The sequence below is a fragment of the Myxocyprinus asiaticus genome, chromosome 36 (assembly GCF_019703515.2).
Source record: "Myxocyprinus asiaticus isolate MX2 ecotype Aquarium Trade chromosome 36, UBuf_Myxa_2, whole genome shotgun sequence".
In the NCBI taxonomy this organism is placed as follows: Eukaryota; Metazoa; Chordata; class Actinopteri; order Cypriniformes; family Catostomidae; genus Myxocyprinus; species Myxocyprinus asiaticus.
The window spans coordinates 13589543-13608271 of NC_059379.1; the positions used below are offsets into that span (position 1 = coordinate 13589543).

An 18729-nucleotide genomic window follows, 5' to 3' on the forward strand; every position below is an offset into this window, starting at 1 on the left:
TAATCATTAAAATACTATTTTTTTCAAAAGTATCGCTACAAGACATAAACAATATGTGTGTAAACATTATTTTATTGTGATAAAATCACTTACTAAACCTTTCTGTGTAAAGTTATAGCATATTTTACAACTTCGTTACCATGACGATGTCAACAAACCCTAAAATGACTGTAAAAATGACAATTTAAAGAACTTCACAGCTAAAAAAAAAAAAAAAAAGATACCCCAGAAGAATTAATGTAAGTGCTTGTATAAAACTATGAGCTTCAAATTTCTGCCTTTAAACCCTCCATAAACTGGCCCCCATTCACTTCCATTGTAGTGCCTCACTGTAACCTCAATTTTTGCTTTTTTTAAAGAAAAGGAGGGACGAGTCGAAATACATTTTTGTGGTAATCAACATTATGCCACAAATGCTGCTGATTAAGCTTAACTTATATTGAATCCAGAATACTCCTTTAAATTAAAACTTTGGCATGTAGCAAGCATTTCTCAATTTCATCAACATGACTTGGTACCAAAGAATCAGTACTTTTGACATCCTTAAATCGTACGCAAATGTAATTAATCTCAATAACCACTGAAAGAAATGACCAATTATCCCTGCCTTATTACACACAGTTCACTCCCTCTTGTGATTGGCAGTACCAGCTCAGACCATGTTTTGTCCTTGTCATCTGATATACTGTAGGCACATACTATCCCCTCACAGTGTTAATAATTCAGTTCCTAACTTTCCACTTCTCACAGAAACCTTATTTATATTTACAGGTGCATCTCAATAAATTAGAATGTCGTGGAAAAGTTCATTTATTTCAGTAATTCAACTCAAATTGTGAAACTTGTGTATTAAATAAATTCAGTGCACACAGACTGAAGTAGTTTAAGTCTTTGGTTCTTTTAATTGTGATGATTTTGGCTCACATTTAACAAAAACCCACCAATTCACTGTCTCAAAAAATTAGAATACATCATAAGACCAATAAAAAAAAACATTTTTAGTGAATTGTTGGCCTTCTGGAAATTATGTTCATTTACTGTATATGTACTCAATACTTGGTAGGGGCTCCTTTTGCTTTAATTACTGCCTCAATTTGGCGTGGCATGGAGGTGATCAGTTTGTGGCACTGCTGAGGTGGTATGGAAGCCCAGGTTTCTTTGACAGTGGCCTTCAGCTCATCTGCATTTTTTGGTCTCTTGTTTCTCATTTTCCTCTTGACAATACCCAACAGATTCTCTATGGGGTTCAGGTCTGGTGAGTTTGCTGGCCAGTCAAGCACACCAACACCATGGTCATTTAACCAACTTTTGGTGCTTTTGGCAGTGTGGGCAGGTGCCAAATCCTGCTGGAAAATGAAATCAGCATCTTTAAAAAGCTGGTCAGCAGAAGGAAGCATGAAGTGCTCCAAAATTTCTTGGTAAACGGGTGCAGTGACTTTGGTTTTCAAAATACACAATGGACCAACACCAGCAGATGACACTGCACCCCAAATCATCACAGACTGTGGAAACTTAACACTGGACTTCAAGCAACTTGGGCTATGAGCTTCTCCACCCTTCCTCCAGACTCTAGGACCTTGGTTTCCAAATGAAATACAAAACTTGCTCTCATCTGAAAAGAGGACTTTGGACCACTGGGCAACAGTCCAGTTTTTCTTCTCCTTAGCCCAGGTAAGACGCCAGGAGTGGCATAACAAGAGGAATACGACAACTGTAGCCAAATTCCTTGACATGTCTGTGTGTGGTGGCTCTTGATGCCTTGACCCCAGCCTCAGTCCATTCCTTGTGAAGTTCACCCAAATTCTTGAATCGATTTTGCTTGACAATCATAAGGCTGCGGTTCTCTCGGTTGGTTGTGCATCTTTTTCTTCCACACTTTTTCCTTCCACTCAACTTTCTGTTAGCATGCTTGGATACAGCACTCTGTGAACAGCCAGCTTCTTTGGCAATGAATGTTTGTGGCTTACCCTCCTTGTGAAGGGTGTCAATGATTGTCTTCTGGACAACTGTCAGATCAGCAGTCTTCCCCATGATTGTGTAGCCTAGTGAACCAAACTGAGAGACCATTTTGAAGGCTCAGGAAACCTTTGCAGGTGTTTTGAGTTGATTAGCTGATTGGCATGTCACCATATTCTAATTTTTTGAGATAGTGAATTGGTGGGTTTTTGTTAAATGTGAGCCAAAATCATCACAATTAAAAGAACCAAAGACTTAAACTACTTCAGTCTGTGTGCATTGAATTTATTTAATACACGAGTTTCACAATTTGAGTTGAATTACTGAAATAAATGAACTTTTCCACGACATTCTAATTTATTGAGATGCACCTGTATACTGAAAGGTAGGCATCTAAGCAACAGTCTAGTGGTCCAGGCCTGAGTCCAGCAGACGTTGATGTTTACCTCGTGTGCGTTTCATTGATGTAAATCACATTACGGAGCCCAAGTGAGGGGATGCTGGGATTGAAGAGCCTTTCCTGCAACACGCCATTTCAGTAAATCAGTCAAAACACTGATAATTCTTGAGAAACACATGCGCATTACATTCAGTAGCAAAGCTAACCTGACTCTGGGGTGTGCAAGAGTGACAGCACCTTCCAACAAATGGTCTCTTTCGATTTAACAGACCCTCCTTCCGTGTGGTGGTCACAGAATGAAAGACAGATGGGCTGGAGCTTCTGTCCTGCAAGGTATAAGCACTGTATGTAGTACAAGAGGCTATTATTATTAATTTTTTTTTTACTCTAAGTCCTGGTGGTCGCATAGTGATTTTGCCTCAGTCCGGGTGGCAGAGGACGAATCCCAGTTGCCTCAGTCAACCCGCGCATCTTATCACGTGGCTTGTTGAGCGCGTTGCCACGGAGACATAGCGCATGTGGAGGCTTCACGCCATCCACCGCGGCATCCGCGCTCAATTCACCATGCGCCCCACCGAGAACAAACCACATTATAGCAACCACGAGGAGGTTACCCCATGTGACTCTACCTTCCCTAGCAACCGGGCCAATTTGGTTGCTTAGGAGACCTGGCTGGAGTCACTCAGCACGCCCTGGGATTCCATTGGCCTGGAGAACAACATCCACCGCGGCATCTGTGCTCAATTCACCATGCACCCCACCGAGAACAAACCACATTATAGCAACCACAAGGAGGTTACCCCATGTGACTCTACCCTCCCTAGCAACCGGGCCAATTTGGTTGCTTAGGAGACCTGGCTGGAGTCACTCAGCACGCCCTGGGATTCGAACTAGTGAACTCCAGGGGTGGTAGCCAGCGTATTTTACCACTGAGCTACCCAGGTCCCCGGCTATTATTATTATTGTTATTACTGTAACCATTAAACTAGGTAAGTAGTGATTAAAGGATTAGTTCACCAAAAAAAGAAAATTCTCTCATCATTTACTCTCTATCATGCCATCCCAGATGAGATGAGTATGACTTCCTTTCTTTAGAACACAAACTATTTTTCTGTAGGTCCACACAATGCAAGTAAATGGTGACCAAAACTGGTGCTCCAAAAAGCCTATAAAGGTAATCCAGAAGACTCCAGTTGTTCAATGTCTTCTGAAGCAATCCAATCAGTTTTGAGTTAGAAAAGACTAAAATATTACTCCTTTTTCAATGTACACCTAAACATCAGATGTCTCTTTGGCGATCATGATTTCAAGCTTGGTTACATTTTCTGTAGTGCCATCCAGCACTCTGCAAAATGTTCTAACACCAAGGCACTAGAAAGTGTAATCAAGCTTGAAATCATGCAATGGCAAGATGTCCAGTGAAAAAATATATATATATATTGGTCTGTTCTCAACCAAAATCGATTAGATCGCTCTAGACGACATCGATTAAACCACTGGAGTCGTATGGATCACTTTTACGCTGCCTTTATGCGCTTTTTGGAGCTTCAAAATTTTGGTACCCATTGCATTGTGAGGACCTACAGAACTGAAATATTCTTCTAAAATTCTTCATTTGTGTTCAGCAGAAGAAACAAAGTCATACGCATCTGGGATGGCATGAGGGTGAATAAATGATGAGAGAATTTTCATTCCTTCAAGATACTAGATTTTTTTTAATCAACCATTGCTAATACATTTTAATCAAACTCCAAACCAGATTGGATAGTGTCCTCTGATTTAAACAAATACATTTATCACATAAGCTCACAATTGTAATGTTTAGAACAGTTGCACAAAAAATGTGGTATAGTGCATTTAAATATGGTAGCAGATGATGAGTGAATGACAGACATTAAAGGTGAAGTGAATACTTTGAACTATCCCAACTTAATGTAGATAAACAACTAGGTCGACGCATAGTGGATTTTGCCGATGCCGATAACTAAGGTGGTGGGAAAGGCCGATAACTGATTAATCGGCTGACAGTTTTTCAAATGTTTTTATAGAATGTCAAAGAAAATTCTTATTCTTTCCTTACTATGATAGAGTCCTAAATGAATAAAATCCCAGATTTAGTTCATTGTTCAACTAAAATCCCAAACATAACCAGAAACAAATTAAGATATGGGGCATAACATAACTTTTAAGTATAATAAAATAAACAAGACTGAAACACACCGGGGACTCTTATTTTAAAATGATGAAAAAAAAAAAACTGTCGCCATAGATTTTTGCAGATAACGATAGTTCCAAAAAGCAACTATCGGCACAGATTAATCAGTAAAACCGATACTGTGTATCGGTCTACCTATCTAAACAACTACAAGTAAGATATTTTTAGGTGGACTTCTCCGAAAAATGTAAACACTATGGTGTTACCAAAACATTGCTCTGTTTGAGCATCTTGACCTGATGACATGGCAACAATGTCTGAACTAATTCTGCTAGTTAAGTGCAGGTCTATCTGTTTGTATAGCCAGTGGAGGACAGGGGGAGTTTTTAGGGATACCCATTTAAAACATTAATATTTACAATTCTGTTTGGTTTCACTATCGGTATGGAAATTACTCTCTTCACATTTATCGATAAGCTTCAGTGTTCTTTGTGCTTACCTGCTCCTCACTGGGATGCTTCAGATAGCCACTTCCTGCATCGGGAGGATTATTGGCCTGGAGAACATTATCCGGCTCGCCCAGCACCATTCGGACATCCATCCCCTCTCTTCAAACCAAACATAAACAACCAAACTGTTGGGACAGAGAAAAACAGAGAATTAGAGGCAGTCTATTGCCACCCTCTGTGGGGCTGGGTTCTGATTACAGCTTTTCACAATAGATCACTCTAGCCGGCAAAATATTCTACAGAAAGCCAGAATGCAATACCATTGTGCCGTCTATTCGGCAAAGCCCCTCCAACTCAGCTGCTGTTGAATAAAGGGAATGTCGGGTGATGCGCAACACCCAATCATGGCACCAGAAAAAAAAAATACGACTGTTCGTCAAACCTGCTTATGTGGTTTCAGGTGTTCAGATATTTCAGGCAGAAAAATGTCAGGAGGAACGGCAAAAAACAAGAGCTTGATTGAATATGTGTAGTCAGGCATGTTGGGAAACATATATTACAGTGACATATCCAGGCCCACACTGCAAAAACATGTTATCCTGTAGATATACAGTATGTAACATCTTTAAAACAAGATAAATGTACTTGGGAAGCAAAATTGTGTAAGATTTTCCATTGGCAAATAGTTTTTTTCTCATTTTAATTGTAAATCTCACTAAGGTTATTTCCATGTCAAAACAAGCAAATTTCACAAACTTCCCCAGCTAACATTTCTGATTTGTTTAATGCTTTTTGTGAAGAAGGATAAACATAAATGAAGATGAAAGCCAAAATATTAATTGCAACTGATCAATATTTACTGAGTAATCCATTATTTTGTAGAGGGGGGACAAAATGACAGTTTTCGCCTATGATTTTGGAGCAAAACTACAGGTAATTTTATTTAGTCATGACCTTTTCAACTTTAACCACCTCAAGGTTGCTAAAACAGCACACGTGAGTGTGAGCCTCTCCACTTACCTCTGCATATCTCATAATGTCCTGGGTGACCTGCAGTTACACAGTCTCTCAGTTCTTATTCGCTCATTTGCTGACCTGTAGATGAGATCGCCCACTCTCTGGTGTCATGTTAGCCTCTTGTCTGCACTAAAACTCACTTTAAAAATATAAATGATAGAATCTAGCAGCTGTCCAGGGCAGAAAGGGGGGAGAGGTGAACTAGAGGGGTGGTAGTCAAACCAAAACTGTACTGAACTTGCGCTCTTGCAAAGTGATACATTTATGGAAGACAAGCTGTGGAAAAAAGATCACGTCAACTTACGGGTGCAGCATGTACCCTTTAAAACCAAAAATATTCAGTTCACATTAAGTGTAGCAAGAAGCATCTCCCTCCAAGGCTCTATTTTGGCAATAGATGTGCTAAAAACAAAATCAAACAAAAAGCTATTTCTAAGAATAAATCTGAAGATAAACTCAGAGTAATCAGATCTTGTATCATCCTGATGGGATTTATTTTATGATAATAAAGCCATCGTTACACTGCAAAAGTGTATTTACACAGACTGTTCAGAGTACATTTTATGCTGCTCAGAGGTGGCATAAATGCATTTGAACAGCAATTATAAATTGCGTAAATAATATTATGAGATTAATAATTTAAAGTGCACCTATTATGGCTTTTCAAATATTACCTTTCATGTAGTGTGTTATATAGCTGTTTGTGAATGTAAAAAAGTGTGCAAAGTTTCAAAAATCAAAGTGCATGACAAATGGAGTTATTGACTCCCAAAAGAAAGAACCAATTCTGAACACCTGAAACGAGTCGTTAGTAATTCCAGACTTACTTCCTGTAATAACCTACATAATTTGGTAACAAAAAAACCCACCTCTGGTCTTCATTGGCTGCTCGCGAACAGCTTTGACCCGCCCTCAAACACTACACTAAGCGGAAGACCAATCACAACAGACTGGGACATCTGACCAATCAGAGCAGAGTAGGCTCTCTGAAAGGAGGAGTTTAGAATGAATCCTTAAGAACGGATCATTGAACGAGTCGTTTTTGACACTGGGGGAAAAAAAAGGTAATGCTGCAATTTAAATTATGAGCAAATTAAAGTGTTTTTTGACCTTGGATGCATGTAAATCTATTGTATGAGACCTTATAAACAAAATTAGGCACATTTAAAAACCATAATAGGTGCACTTTAACTGAAAAATTATGAATATAGACATACGAAACCGATAAAAATATGAAATTATATTTTTAAATATAAAAACTAAATTATGAAATATATGCTCTATCATGACAACAATAAAGTTTAAGGCTGCTCTGATGCTGCATTTCATTTAACCAAAGCAGCATCAGAATTGCTTTTGATACTAGGGGCTGAGGTTGGTCAGAGCAGGCATTAATTATTCTGGCTTTTATGTGGCATTGCGTCTTTACACAGAATTTTGAGCAGGCACAAAGCAGCCTTAACTCGGCTGTGTTAAGTAATAATACTTAACAATGTGATGAGACCAATGAGAATCATTCCAGAGAGCTGTGTAATAATATAGGCTATTAGTGATAGACCGATATATCGGCCAGGCCGGTATTTGGCCATTTTGCGATTATTGGCATCGGCCAATAACCATGTTCGCTTGGCCAATAAACAGAAGTTTTAACTTTCTCTTGTGACAATTCCAAACTCTACCAAAAGATTTGTCAATGGATTGCCAACAATGTTTTCAAAGTTTTCTTCTTTTTAAGTCTATGCAAATTTGAGAAAATATTTAATAAAATAAGTTTTTGTTTTACTTAAGAAATTTTTGTGCACTTTAACAACAGAATCTGATTTGCTGGATTTGCACATTTCAGAAAGCTCAATAAAATATTAAAATTATATTTTGGTTGCATTTGTGAGATAATAAAGTGTACTTGATTGTGTAAAATAGGCACATAACATCATAATATCGATTTCAGGCGAAATTGCATCGGAGAAGACTTTGAGGTATCGACAAACATCGACATTAGGGCACAAGTACTCGAGTACTTGGGTACTCGGTCGTGGCAGCATTGATCGATCATGAAAACGATGATCGATGGTGATCATGCATGATATGACTTTTCACTTAATTCGAAATTCAGTGACAATTACCTGACAACTACAACACACGTGTCAAAGAGGGAGGGAGCTTATTTTTAATTTTGAGATTGATTACGCTGTGATTTTGAGAGGTACATTAATTGTCAGAGACATCTCATAGCAACCAAACTGATATACGACGCTGCAATGCTATCGTTACGATAATCAAAAGAGAGTGTATTTAACCTGTCTTTGCAAAACGTTTGCTAAACATCTTTTATTATCATTTAATGTAAGAACTTTGACTAGTTAATGGATATTATTCAATAGAAGTGAATGTTTGTCACTGACTGTAAACCTCCCTGCCCTGGATGACGTAATACACACCTGCATCTCGACGAAATGGGAGTTGAAGGTTTCTGAACGAGTTTCCAAGTTAGAAGTTTGACATAATGTGTCATTCCGTTGCACTTTCCCCAGTTGAATGGTGGAAATTCCAACTCTCCGAGCTGAATGGAAAGCTTCATGAATCATCACAGCAACAACAATATGGAGCATTGCAGCTTTCCCCACAGGAGCAAACACTTGGACACACACACATACACCAGGCGTGTGGCAGTGGACTCAATGCAAATATAGCAGGTGAGTGTTTCAAACAGCTAGACAGAGCACAGCTAAATGGAACAGAATGCAGTGTCTTCAAAACTGAACTTCAACTTTGCACGCTTATTAAAAACGTGATGGTTATGGCGTAACCTGTTAAGCCAACTGCGATTTGAAAATAGACGGTTCAGACCAAAAAAAAAAACAAAAACTGGTGCACACTTACTAAGATTACTACGGTAACCTGAAGAACAGACAGACGCGCGTTACACATATTCTTTCATTGAGTTGGGTAGCGAATCTTCACATAATGACAAAATAAGATGCATTATATTTTGATTATGCAATCTTTTGTACATTTTGAAACAGATTATTTTATACCAGCCTATAATAATGAATAGACGATACACTGGAACAACAAGACACAATGCAGCAGCCAAAGACATTTGTCAGACATGTTATTATATATAAAGTTATGTACATGTCATTGCCCCTCGAGTACTTGACGAGTACTAAAGTAATTAGTCAGAGTACTCCAGTAGACAAAATGACCAAAATGTCCATCCCTAATCGATATAAGATCGTATCGTGATGAAACTTGCGATTTACAACCGTATCAACCACTACAGGTTATATCTGTTTATGTTTCTAAGAAAACATTTGGTTGTCATACACAGTCATACAAACAGAAGGTGAGAAAGAGGAAGCACATCAATCAATGAGACACAAGCTCTGCACCATCAAAGGTGCTGACTTTCACTTCCTCAGCTGTCAACAGATTTTACAGTAGCACAGTATTATTATGGGTTCTTCTTGTTACCTCTGTGAAAGCACTTCTTCAAAACACCACATCAGCAGCTCACAAGGGCATTAAAGAGAACACAGTGGGACTGTTAGTAGCACAATACTAAGGCTGTTGGATGTTATTCTCAATTATCTTGGGCATAACAAGCAGAGATAGGAATTAAGACTTTATTCTGATTATTGTTCTCATTCAATGGGTCAAAATGCTGCAAATCGGCTACACAGCATTGCTATGCATTGTCCATTTTGATGCACATATGCATGTCTTTAGGCTTTAATACAACATATGCAACTATATTTTTACATTTTCTGAAGAAAATGCGAATAGTGCTTGCCCATGTACAACTAACCACCACTATACTAAGGTGTTCTGAGTGTTCTTAGCATGTTGCTAAGTGGTTGCTATGATGTTATGAGCAGTTGCTAGGGTATTCTGAAGGGCTGCTTACTTACTCCAAGAGCCCATCAAAAGAGCCCACTCCAATGTCTCTATAATATTCTGGTCCCAAGGCCCAAGTCCATCTTTACAAGTCTATAGCTGGGTTCCCAACGAAATGTTTAGCATTTTTTAAGTGCATTTAAAAAAATTTGACTAGAGAAAATACAAATCGTTGCACGTTTCCATGGACAACGTCATGCGTGTTATCTTGATGGAGCAGCTGAATGATCTCCTTGCTTCTGGGAGAGTTTTATTTGCAGGATTGGAGCAGTTGTACCTCATTTTATTAAATGCTGCCAGGAGACGCTGCAGAATAAATGTAACATCTGATATAATGAGGGCTGAAATTCCTGCGATGCCCACACGCCGCCAGCCTCCGCATACCTGGGAGCACCAGCCATCATCTGGCGTGGCAGATTGTGAGGATCCATTTTAACGACCAGCTGTGGGTTAAACACTTCCAATTGTCAAGGGCTATGTTCAAAGAATTGTGTGCCAAGGTCAGACCTTTCGTTGGGCCACTTACAGCAAGCTATCGCACTCTCATAACACGTGCACAAATGGTCAAAACACGTCATCGTTTTGCGAATAAACTGTTTCCATCACCTTAACACGCATTTTAACTAGTACGAAACTCCACCTCCTCCTAGCGCATTCAATTTTAAGCAAATGTTGAGAGTTTATTCGCATGTCAAGCATTTCCACTCAGGATTTCTTACTCACAATTTGAAAAATTGTTGGATGGAAATTCAGCTTATGAGATTTTTACCACTAATAATCAAAAATCATAACTCTGGTCACTCAGAAAAAGTAATAGCACACCTCTCCTCAATAAGATGACTTGAGGTATCATTCATATCCATAGCACAGAAGGCTCTGAGTGGTAAGTTATGCACCAAAGCTTAATATTTTATGTTTTTGAGGTTAGAGTTAGGGTTCCTCCAAACAAATGAATGACCCTAAAAATAAAATAACAGTATTTAAATAAAGAGTAAGCAAATCAACTTTAATCACTGTAACCCATTATTCTTGGGCGACCGTAATTAAGATCACTCCATCACATGCTCTCATTAGGGTAAGTGGGTCACATGAAGAGAGGATCTTTGAATGAATGGAGCAAACCAAGCCAAGAAGGGGGAGAAACGATTGAATAATCTCCTCTACAATGAGTAACAACCCCAAGCAATATGCAGAGCACATGCTGAATGAGCATGAATGGGAAGAAGGAGAAATACAGAGAGAGATGCTAAACATTGAACTCTGGAAGCCATGCCTGCATTGTCTGATTTGTTCTCTGCCAATGGGTGACCAGAACACTGATGAGAAAGGAGGGTGGAGAAGAGAGGGAGGGACGTGTTTTCGGAAGGTCTGGCTGAATGTCAAAACCTGCAGAGAGAAGGCCTGCTCAGATGCCAAAAAAGAAAAATAGCCAAGGACTCTGAAACTTTAAGTCACTGAATTGACCCTTTGCTGATATTTAAGAAAACCTATCTGATCCAACACTTACAAACAGTGACTTTGCAACTAGAAAATGTCCAACTGATCCAAGTACTTGGGAAGCCATACTTGCCTAATATCGTTGGCTAGTATGCACTAAGTTGAGCCATGTAGCTTCCTGTTTTTTATGAATTGGCAAAAATAAATATTTAAAAAAAATAATTATGAACCGGCTACAAAAAAAGAAAACATACACTGACTCAAGTGCACACACATAAAGCCATAACAACCAGACACTGTTTTGAAATAATCAGTTTCACAACAACACACTGAATAATGTATAACACTAGTTAACTTGTGAAGTTAGACTTAGTTAATGAAATGTCACCAGTAAAGAAAAAGGTAAGGCCTGTAATCATAATAGTAAATTAAGTAGCCTACCCTTCATAATAGGGCTGGGCTATATGACAAAAAAATAAAATCTCAATTTTGATCAAACGGTTCACGCAGAGCAGTGCAGCAATATAAAATGTATCATTTATCAATTCAACTCGCAAAGTTCGTCAAAATGATCGCTTGCCAAATGTTGGCTATAGATGCAGTACACTTGAAACACGTCACATAAAGCATTCATTAGCGATCTATCTGAATCATCATGGTAAAGGGAGCGGTGGATGTTTGCTTCTCCTAAATATAGCCTCTCCAATTTATTTGATACTTTTTAATGGGTCAAAGAAAGGAGGTCGTTCATCAACATGCGCACATCGATGCAAGTTATGGTCTTAAGCCATTATATACATGCATGATGGACAATCACACTGTGTACAACTGAGAAGATTACTGCTGTCTTTAATATCAGTCTCCGAGTTGTTAACCTGATACGTTCATTTGGAGTGCGCCACACACGTGCAGCTGATCAGATCGGTTGCGGCATTAAGACAAGTGGTGTGAATTCATTCCCTCTTCCTTATTCGGCCTTTGGTGGATTTACAATGTATCTAACTACAGCGTTTGCAGTGTTTTTAGGCAAAATCTCAATTTCTCGATTAAAAACAAAGTGTCAAAACGCAAATTCGAATTAATCGAAAAAAATCAGAGAAAATGCACAGCCCTACTTCATAATATACGAAGGTGATTTAAAAAAAAAAAAAAAAAAGAAAACTGTGATCACTAAACGCGCCCCAGAAATGTCCTGGTCATATTTAACCCAAAATCAATAAAAAATAAATAATTAAATGAAACTGTTTATTTATTAACGAAAATTGAGCTTACATTTAGGACTATTAAAGGGATAGTTCACTCAAAAATGAAATTTCTCTCATCATTTACTTGCCCTCATGCCATCCCAGATGTGTATGACTTTATCTCTTCTGCTGAACACAAATTAAGATTTTTAGAAGAATATCTCAGTTCTGTTTGCTCATACAATGCAAGTGAATGGCGACCAAATCTTTGAAGCTTTAAAAAGCAGCGTAAAAGTAATCCATATGACTCAATTTGTGACTTCAGAAGTGATAGGATAAGTGTGGGTGAGGAAAAGACAAATATTTACGTTTACTATAAACCTCCACTTTCACTCTTTGTGCATTTCACCACCACCATTGGGAGGAGAATTTATTGTAAAAAAGTACTTAAATATTGATCCATTTCTCATCCACACCTATCATAACACTTCAGAAGACATGGATTAAACCACTGGAGTCATATGGATTACTTTTATGCTGAATTTAAGTGTTTTTTTGGAGCTTCAAAGTTTTGGTACTGATTGTCTTGCATCCGAACTACACAGCTGATAAATTAATCTAAAAATCTTCGTTTGTGTTCAACAGAAGAAAGAAACATCTGGGACGGCGTTAGGGTGAGTAAATGGTGAGAGAATTTTCATTTTTGGGTGAACTATTCCTTTAAGATTTTTTGCATTGTGACATTATTTTCAGGACACTTCAGTACATTTTACCCCCAAATTCTCTTTGATTCACAGTAAATATGCATTAACGCGTCTAATTTTTTTCATTGATGATTCCCATTAACGTAACAGTCATTATTTTACTGTATTACAGTAAAAATATGTTGTTGTACAATGATTTTTGAAAAGCAGCAAAATGAAAGGCAGTCCCAATGAACTGAGAACTATATATATTACTTTGCGCTACTGAGAATTTCAAAATAACAATTTTCATTCGCATTGCGCTAATGAATATTGTGAGGTAAAATGTGCGTAACTGTTATGAAAATGTGACAATGTAAAAAATCTTAATGGCCCTAAAAAGTAGCGTAATTTTCTATATGCAAAATATAAATCTGTATTTGTTTCTCTTGATTTTTATGTAAAATAGGATTAGAATATTTTTGACAGGTTTCGTGATAATCACCGTCCTGCGTCAGCAGACCACATTTCTGTAACGTTCACTTTTCAAATGAACAATTTGAATCCGCACGCGCCATTTGAAACGAGCTGTCAAAAGCTCGCGCTACGGTTTGCAGTGATGTCCTCGCGCTAGCTGTATGCTAGTCTGACTGTTACGAGCCTTTGTCAACTCAACCACGCTGTGGTCGCACAAGCTGCGAAGATTCGTCTTTTTAGTTCTTGAGCTGCACGCATTGTTAGGCCATTTCGTACTGAAAGCACACATGTAGTGCAACTATCAACTGTGTGCGTTATAAAGAGCAACTCCCGGCGACGTTTGTGCTTAATGTGGAATTTACTCCCAAATAAATAAATAAAAAAATAAAATGCTCGGCATGGAAGGGAAGGTCGATTCAAAATCATACACTGTCCTTTAACTTGGGCTAAAAGTCCCGTAGTTTCAACGTATATTCACTGAGCAATCCCTTCGTGCTAGCTTGCTAACCCACTCGCGCGCCCACCCTATTGTGTTTCAAACTGAACGAAGTCAGAAGAGAAAGCTTGGTATGCAAAGAAGAAGATTTTACCTGGAGAAAATGTCTTTGATGCGCCATCACATTTGAAATAGCCTCTTTTGCGTACTGTAAACCTGCTCTCGTCCTTAAGACAGCCGACTACACAACCTACAGGCTGCACTGCAGTTGTCAGCCACTGCCTGCACAGAGAAAGAAAAGAGATGCATGACAGCTGGGTTTATGCTCTCTGCCCTATGCTGTCATTGCAGCGTTAGTAGATAGAGCCACGAGGGGTCGTAGTCACATGCAATGTGTGTAAAGTAAGCTGAGACCATGTTATCATTACAGTTTTTGGTGCATAATAACACAAATATCTTACAGTTTTATTCAGATAGGCTATGTATATATTATTGTCCTCTTTAAAGGGATAGTTCATCCCAGATGTGTGTTATTTTCTTTCTATTGCTGAATACAGATTTTTAAAAGAATATTTTAGCTCTGTAGGTCCTCACAATGCAAGTGAATTGGTACCAAAATTTTGAAGCTCCAAAATGCACATAAAGGCAGCATAAAGGTAATCCATAAGACTCCAGTGGTTAAACCTATATCTTCAGAAGCGATATGATGGGTGAAAAACACATCAAAATTTAAGTCCTTTTTTTACTATTCTTCTCTCTGCACAGTAGGTGGCGATATGCATAAAGAATGTGAATCACAAAAAAAAATGTGAAAGTGAAAGTGGAGATTGATAGTTAAAGGTATAGTTCACCCAAAAATGAAAATTCTCTCATTTTACTCACATGCCATCACAGATGTGTATGACTTTATTTCTTCTGCAGAACACACAAACTAAGATTTTTAGAAGAATATCTCAGCTCTGTAAGTCTATACAATGTAAATGGATGGTGAGAAACAGATCAATAATTTAGTCTTATTTTACCATAAATTCTCCTCCCTGCCCAGCAGATATGCATGAAGAATGCAATTCACCAAAAACAAAAGAAGAAGAACGAAGTAAAAGTGGAGATTTATAGTAAAAAAGGACATAAATATTGATCTGTTTCTCACCCACAGCTATCACATAATTTCTAAAGACATGGATAAAACCAGCTTAAATGTTTTGGTCACCATTCACTGCCATTGTATGGACTGAGCTGAGATATTCTTATAAAAATCTTTATTTGTGTTCTGCAGAACAAAGAAAATCATTTATATCTGGGATGGCATGCGAGTGAGTAAATAATGAGAGAAGTTTCATTTTTTTTGGTGAACTATTCCTTTAAAAAGGGCTTAAATATTGATCTGTTTTTACCCACACCAATCATATCACTTCTGAAGTTATAGATTTAACCACTGGAGTCATATGGATTACTTTAATTCTGCCTTTATGTGCTTATGGAGTTTAAACATTTTTGCACCCATTCACTTATATTGTGAGGACCTACAGAGCTGAGATATTCTTCTAAAAATCTTCGTTTTTGTTCTGCAGAAGAAAGAAAGTCATTCGCATCTGGGATGGCATGAGGGTGAGTAAATGATGAGAGAATGTTCATTTTTGGGTAAACTTTTCCTTTAAGAAACACCACGACTTAAACAGTGGTATGTATCATCTCAGAGATCTACTGGGACTAAAATGTCTGTGGACTAAAATGATTTGCTAGGCTTAGGTCTAGTTGATATGAATATTTTTGGAGCCAGTATAGATAAATTAATTTCATAGTCTTTTTAATCATTTAACAGAGAACATTTATTCTGCTATCTTATCCTGTTATACAATTTTAATGTTATTAATCCCCTATAAAGGGCAATTTAATATGTTTGCAAGCATGCAGAACTTATTTTAAATGCGACTTTTCTTGATCTCCTAGCAGATGATTCTGGTACACTGAATTAAACATTAAATATGCTTGATAATCAGATAAAGTGTAAGCTCAGTGGTAAAACTTCTAAAGAAGACTATTTGTGTGAAATAAATGTTGTCCTCCTAACAAATCTAGTTGCAGAATTGAGGCCTCCAAGTAGTCTTTTTAAGTCTTACTCATTAAGCTGACATCCTGCTGGGTCTGATTGTATATTCAATAAGAAACAAGAACATTTGCATATGTATTCTGGACATGTCCTTCTTAAATTATGCTGGTGTTTTTTCCAACATTCATCCTCATTTATTAGTCTTTGGAGGAGAGCTTTGAGCTTCAAGGGCTTTTTGGATACAGCAACAAGCAGCCTATGTTTGAATTCTGTCTTATTCAACATACACAAGGGTTATGTATCTGTAAAACTTCCAGTTGTATGCACATTCACAGGTGTATGTGTGTACATGCTACATTTTCTCTGACACCAAATAACCTAGATTCACTGTAATGCATTTAGCACACCTGGTGGACCATCATTGTATTGCTGTATGTGAGCTGTTCTTGGTCCACTGTTGGTGGTGAGATCTGTGTTGCTCTTTACTAGTTAGACTTCACCAATGCCACTTTTTTTCTGTATGTCTTACTGTTTACGTTTACTATTGCTCCAACTATGAACAAACCCCTAAGCCTACAGTATGAATAAAACTTTGGTGCATAAGTTAGGGTTACTGCTATAATAGTTCTCGTTCCTTTTGCTCTTTATTGTTTTTGGTTTTCATTGAACTTAATAAACTTTCTGCATTTGGGTTCTAAAATCCTACTTGCCAGACCATAATAATTACAGAATGCAAGACCCAAAAATGAACCCAGCAGAGCACATTTTTTGACCAAGGATCAATGACGGTGGTGGATTACAGTTTAACATTTTGGAGGCTGGCCTCTCGCATTGGTGTGGGGGAGAAAGCACTGAGAATTATGTTTTGGTTAGGGTTGAATAGGACTGTTAAAGAGCTGGTGCCATTGGACTGCGTTAATATTTCACTGATGGAGTTTGTTGCTAAAACAGTTCTGGCAGATTATCATCTGAGGTGTGCTCTCTCACCAGAGACGGTGGTCTCAACTTTGATGGTACCAGTCTCTGTGGTCTCAACCTCGGTGGTCCCAACTTTGGTAATCTAGGGTACCACGCTATCTGAATCGGCAGTTACTCTGACCATGCTTGCCACGGACTGCGAACCAGCGTCCACGCCTGCCACGGACCACAGGCCAGCATCCACGCCTGCCACGGATCACAGGCCAGCGTCCACGCCTGCCACGAACCAGAGGCCAGCGTCCACGCCTGCCACGGACCACGAGCCAGTGTCCCCGGCTGCCCTGACCATGCTCCAGAGGTTTTCCTAGTCTCCGCCTCCTGCGGCCTCGCCCCCCGAGTCTCTGTCTCCAGCAGCTCCGTCCCTTGAGTCCTCTAGTGCTTTGCTTGCTGAGTTCCCTAGTACTTTGCTCTCTGAGTCCTCTAGTGCCTTGCTTACTAATGCCTTGCCCTCTGATAACCCAAGCACCTCATTCTCTATCCCCTTGCTCCCCGAGTTCCATAGCAACTTGTTCTCTAGGGCCTCTGAGTCCCCAGCTGCCCTTACCACTGAGTCCCCAGCTGCCTTGACCACTGAGCCCCTTAGTGCCCTGTACTCTGCTTCGCCAGATGCTCTGACTTCTGAGTCCCCTTGTGCCTTAGCCTCTAAATACCTTAGTGCCTCACCCTCCGAGTCCCCTGTGGCTCCGCCCTCCAAGTCCCCTGTGGCTCCACCCTGGTCCGCCCCTGGTTCACCCTGGCCGTCCGCCCTGGTCCCCTAGCCATCTGCCTGGTACGCCCTGGTCCCCTGGCCTCCCACGGATCTGCCCTGGCCTCCCGCCAGATCCGCCCTGGCCTCCTGCCAGATCCGCCGTGGTCTCCTGGTCTCCTGCCGGATCCGCCCTGGCCTCCTGGCCTCCCGCCGGATCTGCCCTGGTCTCCTGGTCCTCGTCAGTCTCCGGGCCCTCCACCAGCTCCGCTACTGACTCCGTCCTGGTCTCCTGGTCCTTGCCAGTCTCTGGGCCCTCCGCCTGCTCTGCCCTGTTCGCCTGGCCCACCTTGCTCTCCATCGGCTCCGCCCTGGTCTCCTCGTCCATGCTGGTCTCCGGGCCCTCCTCTCGGCCCACCCTGGTCTCCTGATCATCCGCCGGATCCCAGGTGGGCACCTGCTGCCATGCCTGGTCACCCTTGGTCTCCTGGCCTCACCTGATCTGCCCTGTTTCTTTTGGCCATTCGTCGTATCCCCCGAGATTCCATGGTCTCCTTTTGGTTCTGCCTTGGTGTCCTGGTCACCTGTCAGATTCACCCTGGTCTCCTGGTCACCTGTCAGTTCCCTCCTGGTGTCCTAGCCACCCCCTGATGTCTCCTGGTTCCCTGTGGTTTCAGCCCACACTGTCAGCTCCCCCATGGCCTCCTTTTTGCCCATCTGGACTCTTCCTGTTTCCTTTGTTTTGGGCATCAGGAGCCACCCTCATGTAAATAGAAAATGATGAAAAGCCATCATGGATGCAAGGTTTGCAGCTGACTGTCCTACTTGTAGTTGCAAGCCTCACAATGAATCAAAGCTAAAAAGAGCGAGGGACTAAAATAGATGCAAGTGGGCGAAAGAAAGAATTTTAGTTTAGCACAAATAT

The 18729-nt window shown here is 39.8% G+C and overlaps 1 protein-coding gene across 4 annotated transcripts in view; it reads right to left on the reverse strand.

Moving 5' to 3' along the window:
- The window catches only part of LOC127426878 (glycerol-3-phosphate acyltransferase 1, mitochondrial-like), a 32495-nt gene extending 18084 nt beyond the window's left edge, over window positions 1-14411 (reverse strand). The window contains exons 1-5 of one of the 4 annotated variants that reach the window (XM_051673961.1): window positions 14246-14411; window positions 11148-11260; window positions 5011-5145; window positions 2563-2682; window positions 2403-2476 (exon numbers count right to left, since the gene is read on the reverse strand). In XM_051673961.1, coding sequence (XP_051529921.1) covers window positions 2403-2476; window positions 2563-2682; window positions 5011-5112 — 296 coding nt within the window. In that variant the 5' untranslated portion in view covers window positions 5113-5145; window positions 11148-11260; window positions 14246-14411. Of the gene's footprint in view, window positions 1-2402; window positions 2477-2562; window positions 2683-5010; window positions 5146-11147; window positions 11261-14245 lie in introns of those variants that run through there. The other 3 variants (XM_051673960.1, XM_051673962.1, XM_051673963.1) reach the window with 3 other exon arrangements.
- Between the last annotated feature and the right edge of the window lie 4318 nt (window positions 14412-18729).